Source organism: Daucus carota, chromosome 9, assembly GCF_001625215.2.
Source record: "Daucus carota subsp. sativus chromosome 9, DH1 v3.0, whole genome shotgun sequence".
NCBI classification, from domain to species: Eukaryota; Viridiplantae; Streptophyta; class Magnoliopsida; order Apiales; family Apiaceae; genus Daucus; species Daucus carota.
Genome location: NC_030389.2, coordinates 28,433,448 through 28,447,521, shown reverse-complemented (window position 1 = coordinate 28,447,521; position 14,074 = coordinate 28,433,448). Strand labels below are relative to the sequence as shown.

The 14,074-nt window shown below is 34.9% G+C and overlaps 1 protein-coding gene across 1 annotated transcript; it reads right to left on the bottom strand.

The window, feature by feature from the left end:
• Positions 1 to 12,081: 12,081 nt before the first annotated feature.
• On the bottom strand, positions 12,082 to 13,806 carry LOC135149565 (uncharacterized). Its single transcript, XM_064085306.1, has 3 exons — positions 13,669 to 13,806; positions 12,461 to 13,617; positions 12,082 to 12,349 (listed from the first exon to the last, which is right to left on the bottom strand). The coding sequence occupies exons 1-3, from the start codon at positions 13,804 to 13,806 to the stop codon at positions 12,082 to 12,084; spliced, it is 1,563 nt and encodes a 520-aa protein (XP_063941376.1).
• Between the last annotated feature and the right edge of the window lie 268 nt (positions 13,807 to 14,074).

The following is a 14,074-nucleotide window of genomic DNA, read 5'->3' as shown; positions in this document are numbered from 1 at the left end:
CAAAACAACAATAAGAGAAGGCCATGTTAAATGCAAGTTCTAAACACTCTCTTTATAATAACAGGTACACAATCATATGAAATGTTAAATTCTCTTCTTGCTTGAGATACAGAGTGAGGAAGTCATCGTTGTATTCAAGTAGTTTAACTGTTCAAGGCAGGGGAAAAAGTTTAACTAAGGTTGAAGCTTTTTTAAGTACCTAGACCACTATCATCTGATAATCTGACTTGGAAGATAGAGCAGAAATACTTCCAGACTACAAATATATGACTTAGAGAACTATATATGTAAGATTCATATATGTAAGATTCAGAAGTACAGTGAACATCATTTTGACGAAGGACAGCAATACGAAAGAAACTTATCACTTCCATGACTCCTTACCCAGCTCAACGCAGAAACCAACCGAAGTCCTGACATGTAATCTTTGTTATATTGCAGTAGGAGAGTCATATATATTTTAATTGTACACAATACCATGCATATGATTATCCTAGTTTTATGTACATAACCCCAAGGCAACTGAAAAATAGGAAACTAGCAACAAATTTATATAGTCTCGAATTGAAAAGAGGACAAACTACACAAGCCACCATAGTAATTAATAAAACTTGAAACAGTAAGCCACCATAGTTTATGCAAGAACTAAGCACCCCAGAGCATTAGCTTCCCTTGTGTTGCCATGTCTGCAAGGTAATTAATTCCACAAGAAAGAGGTGACCTACGAATATTATTCTATCCATAGTATCTATCCCAAAGAATTGTAGATTTTTTTATCAAATTAATTCTACAAGCAAGAAGTGACCAACTAGTTAAGATCTAATCATTATTTTCCTTATTATATGACTTGAAGCACCTGAGCTATATAGTTGTAACATAAAAACAATCATTTTGGTTAACATTACATGGACATATATATTTGTAATGTAAGCTAAAATGACCATCTGTTCTGAAATAGACAATACTATACAATAAAAACTATATATGTTATGCTTGACTACCATAAATTATCTCTCTAGTTCTCTATTATTTTTTTAATAACCACATTACACATAACTATACAACTACTGCAGTCATTGGAGAAAATATAATACAAGAAACAAAAGAAGAAAGACCTTAGTTGCGTAGCACTTACAGAAAGATCTCTGCCACCACTATAACCATGACTGAAAGTGGGGGTACTAGCAAGTGCCCAAACTGAATAGGATAGCTATGTCATTAGCTGTTGGTAATAAGCTAATGATAATTCGCTTCCAATACTTTTCAGTTCGAGGAAGCTTTTAATGAGCCGGATCCCGTAGAAGGCCTCGACAAACTGATGGACCCTAGACTTGGAGATGACCACCCTATAGACTCTGTGCGCAAGGTAAGCATAATGATACAACTCCAATACACTGTATGTTAGATTATATAACAGCCTTTTATACCAAGTTCTCCTTAATTTCTTTGCAGTCTTATTAATTCTTATATGTCCTTTTTGGTTGGCAGTTGGCTCAGCTAGCACGAGCTTGCACACTTGAAAATCCCCAGTTGCAGCCAAGCATGAGATCTATTGTTGTCGCTCTGATGACCCTCTCATCCTCGACAAGGGACTGGGATGTTGGTTCATTTTTCGAAAACCATGATATTGTCAACCTAATGTTTGGAATATAATTTTAAAAAGTGAGGCACTGCTAATCATACAGGAGCCTTCTCCGCAAACTTATACTAATAGGACAGTGTTACAGCTGCTCAATTATAATTAAATCAAGCACTACCACTACACACATCAAACGCACATAACACCTAACATCACTAACAAAACCATTATTATAGCCAACTTTATGACTAACACTTTGAACATGTTCTAATATTATGTAGATATTAGTTAAAGCAAGATATAATCACAAAACAGAGCAAAAAATAATCAAAAAATAGATAAAAAAAACTAAAACAGCTAAAATAGAGCCAGATTAAAGGACATATATACATATATAAACCAGATTAAAGCAAATTTGAGCCACAAAAAAAAAAATCAAAACCCTAACCCATACCGAGAGATACAAAACCCGAAGATGTATACAGAGAGAGATACACGGAAGTGGAGAGGAGAGAGGTCTGAGAGAGTTGGGAGAGATGAATGTGAAAGTGAAAAGTAGAGGAAGCGGGTGTTTTAATTTTTGGCCAAAACAAACCTGGGAAACCATGGTAAAAATAATGTGAAAGTGAAAAGTGTAGAGGAAGCGTATGTTTTAATTTTTGGCCAAAACAAACCTGGGAAACCATGGTAAAAATAAATGAAGTGGAGAGGAGAGAGGTCTGAGAGAGTTGGGAGAGATGAATGTGAAAGTGAAAAGTAGAGGAAGCGGGTGTTTTAATTTTTGGCCAAAACAAACATACATACAACATACATTTATAACATTGTACATTGTGTTAAAACTAAAGAAACTTAAATATAAACATACATTTATTTTGCAAATAAAATAACTAGAAAATCAGTTTTAATTATAACATTCCTTCAACTAATGTTCAAAATTATCAATTTTAAGGATCAATATAAGTTGAGTAATTATATTCATATCCGTACAGTTGGATTATTTAAATAAGTTATTTTTTTAAGAAAAAAATAACCCTACATCTATATTTAAGTACTATAACCTAATATTTTCGCTATAATATCTCGACAAATAAAATCCTATAACTTGATTTTTGGTATATAACTACGATGAGTACTTATTTACGATCCGTACGGTTGGATCGCCTAAAAAACAAATTATTTTTTTGTAAAAAATATAACCCTACATCCATATTTAAGAATAACATACATTTTCGCTATAATATCTCAACAGATAAAATTCTATTGACTTGATTTTTGGTATATAACTACGATGAATACTTTATTTACGATCCGTACGGTTAGATTGCCTAAAAAACAAATTTATTTTTTTGTAAAAAAATAACCCTACGTCTATATTTAAGTATAACATAATATTTTCGTTATAATATCTCAGCGGATAAAATCCTATTGATTTGATTTTGATATACAACTACTATGACTACTTAATTTACGATCCGTATGGTTGGATCGCCTAAAAAACAAATTGAATATTTCGAAAGTATACACCCTAGGATAACTTCTGATAAAATCCAAACCCTGAACGCCGACATTCACTACAATGCATGATTTGTAACAAAATAGTGTCTTTATAAATTTTTTATATTTTTCTTCTTTTGCTATCATGATTAGTACCTTAAATTAGGCCATATCACAAAGATTCTACATTTTTCTGATATTTGAAAAATTAATTTGAAATTAGTTAGTCAGTATTTATATTTGTTATGGAAATAAAAATTTAAAAATCACATATTAAGTGATGAATAAATTTTGTTAATTTATTAACTGACTAAAAGCTAATTTCAATTTTTTTAATATATTTTTTTAAGTTTACTTAGCCGAATAATTTTTTTTGTTTTTCTCAAAAGTCAAAACCGACCGCTAGAGTCGTAAATCCGTCGGAAATGACAGAACGAAATGGTCGTTTTTCTGCACTTGAGTTGTGTCGAAATGAGTTAAATTGGTCGGTTTTCTGTGTTAAAATTATGAGTTTGGTCGGAAATATATTGAATGTGGTCGGTTTTTTGGATGTACAATGTTTTTAGTTTTTTTAAATAATTTACTTAGTCGAATAAAATTTATTGTTTTTCTAAGAAGTCAAAATCGACCGCCCGTGGTTTTTAATTCGGTCGGAAACGAAGCAGGCCATTCCAACCGCCAAAATCGGTCGGAAATAAGATGGGCTCCACCTCGTCCCCACTCAGCCAATCACAAGTCGACAACAAGTTAAAAGTAGACCATTTATTTTAAACCAGTCAAGGTGGTCGGAAAAATGACCACAGGCGGTCGGAAATGTGTCGGTCGGTTTTACCGACGTGGCGTCCATGTGAGCTGAAGAATGTTGGTGAGCGGGACCCGCGCTCATTATAACCGACGATTTGGTGCGATCGGTAATGGTAATGGCGGTCGTAAATGATGCCATTTTTCACGACCGATCGCGTTTGGTCGGTAAGTCGGTCGGAAAATCCCGCTTTTTTCCCGACCGACTTTGGTCGGTCGGAAATTTTGGTCGGAAATGCCCGCTTTTCTAGTAGTAGTGATTGTTTTTGCAATGGTAAAATCATCATCTGTTCTAACTAGAGACATAAAGTCACACATCAAAGTTCTTGAGAACTCAAAGTCAAACAGATGATTTGTTACCACCGCAAAAAGCAGTCAGTCTCATCAGGTTGAGTAGAAGCACGTTTAAATTATATGTGTTCCACCCTATTAGAAGAAAACAGGTCAGTAGTGCATGGAGACAAAATTTATAAATAATTATATATATATGTTACCATCATGAAAGCTGAATCTGTTCTTCTTCCTCCCGCATATAACTAGTTTTTTCGTGTCCTGTTTGTCAACATTGGGAAACATAGGCACCAGCAGCTCATTCTCAAGTTCTATTTCTACCGAGCCATCATCTTCTTAATCACCAGTGGTCATAAAAGGTCTTTTCTGGTAATTCAACACAACAACCAATGTTTTTCAAGAGGATCATCAATGTAGCAAACTTGCTTGACATGTTTTCCTAGCACGAAAGGATCATTTACGAAACCTAATTTGTTGAGATTAACCGATGTGTATCCCAAGTCATCAACCTTAGTCCCTTTGTTATATCTACCCAATTACAATGAAATAGGGACTCTAAGTGTTATAATCGAACTCCCATATTACTGTTATCACTCCGTAGTAGGTGTGTGTAGTGGGTTCAATATTCTTATCCTTACCCTGCACAACATTGTATGTGCATCAACACAAAACACCACTACATTGAACTTGCCTATTATCATCACGTTCCTTGGTGCTATATGTAACACCGTTGATTCTATATCCGCTGAAGGTAGGGACAATCTTATTAGGCCCTTCTGCCATCCACCTTATTTCATGAGGTATGTTATTATGCTCAGCCAGCATATCTGATTCAATCTGTCCAAACCAAAAATGATTAAAGTTAATAGTTTATTATAATGAAGCAGTGCATATTATAATTTTGCTCTTGCTAAAATATTCAATCTGTCCAAACAAAGGTTACTAACCGCGTAAAAATTATACCTTTTTACGGAACCATTTGGGGAAACTTTCATTTTGTTTGTTTTTTAGCCAAACTCCATCATTTTCATGCCTGCCTGTGCCTCGTCATCAAAGATGCCATATGTTCAACGTTTATGTATAAAACCATAATTTGAAATCAAATAGGAGTTTAAGAAGATAAGGTCGAAGTAGAGATAAACTCTCCTATAAGTTAGGAAAACGTTTTTGTTTAAAACCGAGCTCTAATATTTATATAAGTAATATATAAATATTAAAGTCCTCACAAATCGATTCCTAGTAAATCTCCATGCTTTTCGACTTTGATCCTTATCCATTTGCTATTCTGTTCACGCTGTGAGCTTGCTGATATAACCTGAATGACAACCTGCAAGCTTGCTGACAGTTGAACATAATAAACCATATCAAGCTGTTAGCACATGCATATATAACTTTGATAGCTTGCTAACAAGCATCAGTTTATGCTATTAGCTTGATGGCAGTGTGATCATCAAAACACTAAGAGTATCAATATATATACAAATTTTTTAATGAAATAACCGAAACCATGCAAATATACTTTACAGCTGAACAAGAACAATTATAAGTTCGGTCTCGGTTAATAAAAGCAATGCTTTAACAAAATCAGCATCCCTACCAATAATGCATCTAGCTAGGTAGCTTCATTTCAATCTCCTCATCGCCACTCACCATCATCATCCCCATCAATGTCATTATCGAACTCTCATCATCGGTAACTTCCTTAGATGGCCTCCTCAATTGCCTGCAATAATTAGAAAATTTATATGCCATCACCATATATTAAATTATAAATGCATTAGAAAATTAAACAAAACAAATGAGCAAATTCAATAAAGTCTAATTAATCATCCCTACAACAATAGAGAAGGCATAACTATAACAGTAGAGGAACTTAGCCCAACATGCATTATCAATCAACATCAATTAAACAAAAGGTGTATCAGTTAGTAAGCAAAACAACAATAAGAGAAGGCCATGTTAAATGCAAGTTCTAAACACTCTCTTTATAATAACAGGTACACAATCATATGAAATGTTAAATTCTCTTCTTGCTTGAGATACAGAGTGAGGAAGTCATCGTTGTATTCAAGTAGTTTAACTGTTCAAGGCAGGGGAAAAGTTTAACTAAGGTTGAAGCTTTTTAAGTACCTAGACCACTATCATCTGATAATCTGACTTGGAAGATAGAGCAGAAATACTTCCAGACTACAAATATATGACTTAGAGAACTATATATGTAAGATTCATATATGTAAGATTCAGAAGTACAGTGAACATCATTTGACGAAGGACAGCAATACGAAAGAAACTTATCACTTCCATGACTCCTTACCCAGCTCAACGCAGAAACCAACCGAAGTCCTGACATGTAATCTTTGTTATATTGCAGTAGGAGAGTCATATATATTTAATTGTACACAATACCATGCATATGATTATCCTAGTTTTATGTACATAACCCCAAGGCAACTGAAAAATAGGAAACTAGCAACAAATTTATATAGTCTCGAATTGAAAAGAGGACAAACTACACAAGCCACCATAGTAATTAATAAAACTTGAAACAGTAAGCCACCATAGTTTATGCAAGAACTAAGCACCCCAGAGCATTAGCTTCCCTTGTGTTGCCATGTCTGCAAGGTAATTAATTCCACAAGAAAGAGGTGACCTACGAATATTATTCTATCCATAGTATCTATCCCAAAGAATTGTAGATTTTTTTATCAAATTAATTCTACAAGCAAGAAGTGACCAACTAGTTAAGATCTAATCATTATTTTCCTTATTATATGACTTGAAGCACCTGAGCTATATAGTTGTAACATAAAAACAATCATTTTGGTTAACATTACATGGACATATATATTTGTAATGTAAGCTAAAATGACCATCTGTTCTGAAATAGACAATACTATACAATAAAAACTATATATGTTATGCTTGACTACCATAAATTATCTCTCTAGTTCTCTATTATTTTTTAATAACCACATTACACATAACTATACAACTACTGCAGTCATTGGAGAAAATATAATACAAGAAACAAAAGAAGAAAGACCTTAGTTGCGTAGCACTTACAGAAAGATCTCTGCCACCACTATAACCATGACTGAAAGTGGGGGTACTAGCAAGTGCCCAAACTGAATAGGATAGCTATGTCATTAGCTGTTGGTAATAAGCTAATGATAATTCGCTTCCAATACTTTTCAGTTCGAGGAAGCTTTTAATGAGCCGGATCCCGTAGAAGGCCTCGACAAACTGATGGACCCTAGACTTGGAGATGACCACCCTATAGACTCTGTGCGCAAGGTAAGCATAATGATACAACTCCAATACACTGTATGTTAGATTATATAACAGCCTTTTATACCAAGTTCTCCTTAATTTCTTTGCAGTCTTATTAATTCTTATATGTCCTTTTTGGTTGGCAGTTGGCTCAGCTAGCACGAGCTTGCACACTTGAAAATCCCCAGTTGCAGCCAAGCATGAGATCTATTGTTGTCGCTCTGATGACCCTCTCATCCTCGACAAGGGACTGGGATGTTGGTTCATTTTTCGAAAACCATGATATTGTCAACCTAATGTTTGGAATATAATTTTAAAAAGTGAGGCACTGCTAATCATACAGGAGCCTTCTCCGCAAACTTATACTAATAGGACAGTGTTACAGCTGCTCAATTATAATTAAATCAAGCACTACCACTACACACATCAAACGCACATAACACCTAACATCACTAACAAAACCATTATTATAGCCAACTTTATGACTAACACTTTGAACATGTTCTAATATTATGTAGATATTAGTTAAAGCAAGATATAATCACAAAACAGAGCAAAAAATAATCAAAAAATAGATAAAAAAAACTAAAACAGCTAAAATAGAGCCAGATTAAAGGACATATATACATATATAAACCAGATTAAAGCAAATTTGAGCCACAAAAAAAAAAATCAAAACCCTAACCCATACCGAGAGATACAAAACCCGAAGATGTATACAGAGAGAGATACACGGAAGTGGAGAGGAGAGAGGTCTGAGAGAGTTGGGAGAGATGAATGTGAAAGTGAAAAGTAGAGGAAGCGGGTGTTTTAATTTTTGGCCAAAACAAACCTGGGAAACCATGGTAAAAATAAATGTGAAAGTGAAAAGTGTAGAGGAAGCGTATGTTTTAATTTTTGGCCAAAACAAACCTGGGAAACCATGGTAAAAATAAATGAAGTGGAGAGGAGAGAGGTCTGAGAGAGTTGGGAGAGATGAATGTGAAAGTGAAAAGTAGAGGAAGCGGGTGTTTTAATTTTTGGCCAAAACAAACATACATACAACATACATTTATAACATTGTACATTGTGTTAAAACTAAAGAAACTTAAATATAAACATACATTTATTTTGCAAAATAAAATAACTAGAAAATCAGTTTTAATTATAACATTCCTTCAACTAATGTTCAAAATTATCAATTTTAAGGATCAATATAAGTTGAGTAATTATATTCATATCCGTACAGTTGGATTATTTAAATAAGTTATTTTTTTAAGAAAAAAATAACCCTACATCTATATTTAAGTACTATAACCTAATATTTTCGCTATAATATCTCGACAAATAAAATCCTATTAACTTGATTTTTGGTATATAACTACGATGAGTACTTAATTTACGATCCGTACGGTTGGATCGCCTAAAAAACAAATTTATTTTTTTGTAAAAAATATAACCCTACATCCATATTTAAGAATAACATAACATTTTCGCTATAATATCTCAACAGATAAAATTCTATTGACTTGATTTTTGGTATATAACTACGATGAATACTTTATTTACGATCCGTACGGTTAGATTGCCTAAAAAACAAATTTATTTTTTTGTAAAAAAATAACCCTACGTCTATATTTAAGTATAACATAATATTTTCGTTATAATATCTCAGCGGATAAAATCCTATTGATTTGATTTTTGATATACAACTACTATGACTACTTAATTTACGATCCGTATGGTTGGATCGCCTAAAAAACAAATTGATATTTCGAAAGTATACACCCTAGGATAACTTCTGATAAAATCCAAACCCTGAACGCCGACATTCACTACAATGCATGATTTGTAACAAAATAGTGTCTTTATAAATTTTTTTATATTTTTCTTCTTTTGCTATCATGATTAGTACCTTAAATTAGGCCATATCACAAAGATTCTACATTTTTCTGATATTTGAAAAATTAATTTGAAATTAGTTAGTCAGTATTTATATTTTGTTATGGAAATAAAAATTTTAAAAATCACATATTAAGTGATGAATAAATTTTTGTTAATTTATTAACTGACTAAAAGCTAATTTCAATTTTTTTAATATATTTTTTTAAAGTTTACTTAGCCGAATAATTTTTTTTGTTTTTCTCAAAAGTCAAAACCGACCGCTAGAGTCGTAAATCCGTCGGAAATGACAGAACGAAATGGTCGGTTTTCTGCACTTGAGTTTGTGGTCGGAAATGAGTTAAATTTGGTCGGTTTTCTGTGTTAAAATTATGAGTTTGGTCGGAAATATATTGAATGTGGTCGGTTTTTTGGATGTACAATGTTTTAAGTTTTTTTTAAATAATTTACTTAGTCGAATAAAATTTATTGTTTTTCTAAGAAGTCAAAATCGACCGCCCGGGTTTTAATTCGGTCGGAAACGAAGCAGGCCATTTCCAACCGCCAAAATCGGTCGGAAATAAGATGGGCTCCACCTCGTCCCCACTCAGCCAATCACAAGTCGACAACAAGTTAAAAGTAGACCATTTATTTTAAACCAGTCAAGGTGGTCGGAAATGACCACAGGCGGTCGGAAATGTGTCGGTCGGTTTTACCGACGTGGCGTCCATATGAGCTGAAGAATGTTGGTGAGCGGGACCCGCGCTCATTATAACCGACCGATTTGGTGCGATCGGTAATGGCGGTCGTAAATGATGCCATTTTTCACGACCGATCGCGTTTGGTCGGTAAGTCGGTCGGAAATTCCCGCTTTTTTCCCGACGACTTTGGTCGGTCGGAAATTTTGGTCGGAAATGCCCGCTTTTCTAGTAGTGATTGTTTTTGCAATGGTAAAATCATCATCTGTTCTAACTAGAGACATAAAGTCATACATCAAAGTTCTTGAGAACTCAAAGTCAAACAGATGATTATGTTACCACCGCAAAAGCAGTCTCATCAATGGGTTGAGTAGAAGCACGTTTAAATTATATGTGTTCCACCTATTAGAAGAAAACAGGTCAGTAGTGCATGGAGACAAAATTTATAAATAATTATATATATATGTTACCATCATGAAAGCTGAATCTGTTCTTCTTCCTCCCGCATATAACTAGTTTTTTCGTTGTCCTGTTTGTCAACATTGGGAAACATAGGCACATGCAGCTCATTCTCAAGTTCTATTTCTACCGAGCCATCATCTTCATAATCACAGTGGTCATAAAAGGTCTTTTCTGGTAATTTCAACACAACAAACCAATGTTTTTCAAGAGGATCATCAATGTAGCAAACTTGCTTGACATGTTTTCCTAGCACGAAAGGATCATTTACGAAACCTAATTTGTTGAGATTAACCGATGTGTATCCCAAGTCATCAACCTTAGTCCCTTTGTTTATATCTACCCAATTACAATGAAATATAGGGACTCTAAAGTTGTTATAATCGAACTCCCATATACTTGTTATCACTCCGTAGTAGGTGTGTGTAGTGTGTTCAATATTCTTATCCTTACCCTGCACAAGCATTGTATGTGCATCAACACAAACACCACTACATTGAACTTGCCTATTATCATCACGTTCCTTGGTGCTATATGTAACACCGTTGATTCTATATCCGCTGAAGGTAGGGACAATCTTATTAGGCCCTTCTGCCATCCACCTTATTTCATGAGGTATGTTATTATGCTCAGCCAGCATATCTGATTCAATCTGTCCAAACCAAAAATGATTAAAGTTAATAGTTTATTATAATGAAGCAGTGCATATTATAATTTTGATCTTGCTAAAATATTCAATCTGTCCAAACAAAGGTTACTAACCGCGTAAAAATTATACCTTTTTACGGAACCATTTGGGGAAACTTTCATTTTGTTTGTTTTTTAGCCAAACTCCATCATTTTCATGCTGCTCGTGCCTCGTCATCAAAGATGCCATATGTTCACTGCCAATAAAACCAATAACTTATGATATTAATCAGAATGCATAAAATTAATAAATAATAAATGCACTCACATACTTAAATAACTTACTCGAAATATGGCCTCATGCCATTAGCCTTCTGCAGAAAACACAAATGTGACAAGTGCAAGCTGCTGCCTAGAATTTTCCGATAATCCCACGGTGGCTTCTTCAAAATTCACCAAACACTCAACCGCTTCTTTAGCAACATATGCCTCGACAATACATCCTTCCGGATGTGTCGGGTTCCGTACATATCCTTTAAATGCCTTCATGTATCTCTCGAAAGGATACATCCACCGAAGAAATATTGGTCCACAAAGCTTAATCTCTCTCACAAGATGAATTGAGAGATGGATCATCACATCAAAGAATGAAGGGGGAAAGTGTTTTTCCAGGTGGCATAAAGTTTCCACCAATTCATATTGCATTTTTTCTAATTTATCTACATCGATGACTTTACTGCAGATTGCCTTGAAGAAGAGGCAAAACCTAATAATTGTGCACCTGGCATGTTTTTGCAGTACTGATCGAATCGAGATTGGAAGCAAATGATGCAATATCGTGTGACAATCATGAGATTTCAGATTTACAAGCCGAAGTTTTTCCATATTTACTAGATTCTTGATATTCGAGCAAAATCCATCTAGTAACTTCATTTTAAGGAAGGATGAACAAACAGTTACCTTTTCAGCGTGTAATAAATTCCATGAAGCCAACAGAAGCTTCTATTTTTTCCCAGGATTTTTCGGCCTCAACTCTGTTCTTATTCCCATAGCAGCCATGTCAATACGGACAGACTCCCTATCTTTTGTCTTCCCTGGAATATTTAACAAAGTTCCAAGTAACGCTTCACATATATTCTTCTCGATGTGCATCACATCAAGAACATGCCTAACCGGCAAAAATTTCCAATATTCGAGTTGGAAGAATATAGAAACCTTCTTCCAAACAGGTCGAGCTTCACCTTTCTTCCATAGAGGTTGGCGTTGGGTCCTACCAAAGACATGGCCCCTTAGATGTTGTACTCTTTGAAGAACCTCATCTCCAGTTAACAGAATAGCAGCAACACCCTTTTCTATAGTGTTATCGAAAGCTGATTTCTACCTTCTATACGGATGATGAAGAGGCAACCACCTTCGATGCCTCATGACAACTGTCTTACGGTAATTATCCAACCTAGTAGCATTGGTTTTATCAACACATATGGTACAAGCATTATACCCTTTGACGACATTTCCAGACAAGTTCCCTAAGGCCGGATAATCGCTTACTGTCCACAATAAAATGGCCCTAAGTATGAAAGGCTCTTTCTGAAATGCATCGTATACCTGTTTACCGCGCCAAAACTCCTTCAAATCTTCTATGAGTGGTTTAAGGAACACGTCGATATCATTTCCAGCTTCAGTCGGTCCTGATATCAACAAGCAGAGCATAATAAACCTTCTTTTCATACAAAGCCATGGCGGAAGGTTGTAAATTGATAGGAAAACCGGCCAACTTGAGTGATCAGTACGGTTTCCACGAAAAGGGTTGAAACCATCCGCGGAGAGAGCTAACCGAAGGTTTCTACTCTCTGATGCAAAATCAGGCCACTTTTGGTCGACATCCTTCCATGTATCCGAGTCAGCTGGATGCCTCATTTTACCATCCTTTTGTCTCCTGGTATCATGCCAAGTCATGTCCTTTGCTATTTGAGGTGTATTGAAAAAATTTCTTAATCTTGGTAGCAACGAAAAATACCATAGAACCTTAGTAGGGATTCCATCTTGTTCCTCGCCTTTCTTGTTCAATTTCCATCTCGAGGCGTTACAAATGCGACAAGTAGACTCGTCTTCATCTCTCTGGCCCCGGTATAATAGACAATTATTCGGACATGCGTGTATCTTTTCATACCCCATTCCTAAGGTACATAAGGTTTTCTTCGCTTCACTGAAAGAAGAAGGAAAATTGTTGCCCTCCGGAAGCATAGAGCCAATCAATAGTAGAACATCAGAGAAGCATGAATCAGACATACCATGCTTCGATTTCAAGTTGTATAACTTAACTAAAGCTTTCATCCTGGTGTAACTCTTACATCCTGGATAAAGGGGTTGTTGTTCACCTTTAACATGGTTGAGGAAATCTGAAGTATCCGAAGAAATATCATCGTCATCATTGTCCGATTGACCCATACTTGTAGGGACTTGAGTAAAACTAGCTTCTGAACCATCAGTCCCCTCTTGTTCATGGCTATCAACTAAAGTTGCCTCCCCATGCCATATCTATTGTGTATAAGTTTGATCAATTCAAATTTGGAAAAGATGGTTTCTAACTGTTTGAGCGCACCTTAAGCATGGACAACTAATCTTTTCTTCGCTGTACCCATTCTCAAATGCAACCATTAATAGATCTTCAACCCCTTTCTGAAATTCTTTCGTTCTTCTATTTGCTGATAAACATGATCTATCCATCTTCTGATACGAACAAACTGAACAAAAAAGGTCACATCATCAAAATAGAGCAATGGCAATCAAGACAAAAAGTAAATACAACTTAAGCATACAACTACAACTTAAGCATACTAACGTACTGTAATGTGACACTAACTACAACAAAATCTTAATACTTTTCATATAACTACAGAACACAAATCTCAAACAAAATAGGTAAAACAAAAGCATATAGAGGTTTCATCACAATCTAGCAAATACTAACTACAACTATATTCAAATCTCAAAG

What these genes read in the sequence shown, in the direction of transcription:
- LOC135149565 (XM_064085306.1), bottom strand. Translation starts at nt 13,806, where the DNA reads ATGGATAGATCATGTTTATCAGCAAATAGAAGAACGAAAGAATTTCAG. An exon ending in GCTTAAGGTGCGCTCAAACA is followed by an intron (nt 13,618 to 13,668) that starts GTTAGAAACCAT and finishes TATACACAATAG; the next exon opens with ATATGGCATGGGGAGGCAAC. An exon ending in CTTCATCATCCGTATAGAAG is followed by an intron (nt 12,350 to 12,460) that starts GTAGAAATCAGC and finishes TGTCTTTGGTAG; the next exon opens with GACCCAACGCCAACCTCTAT.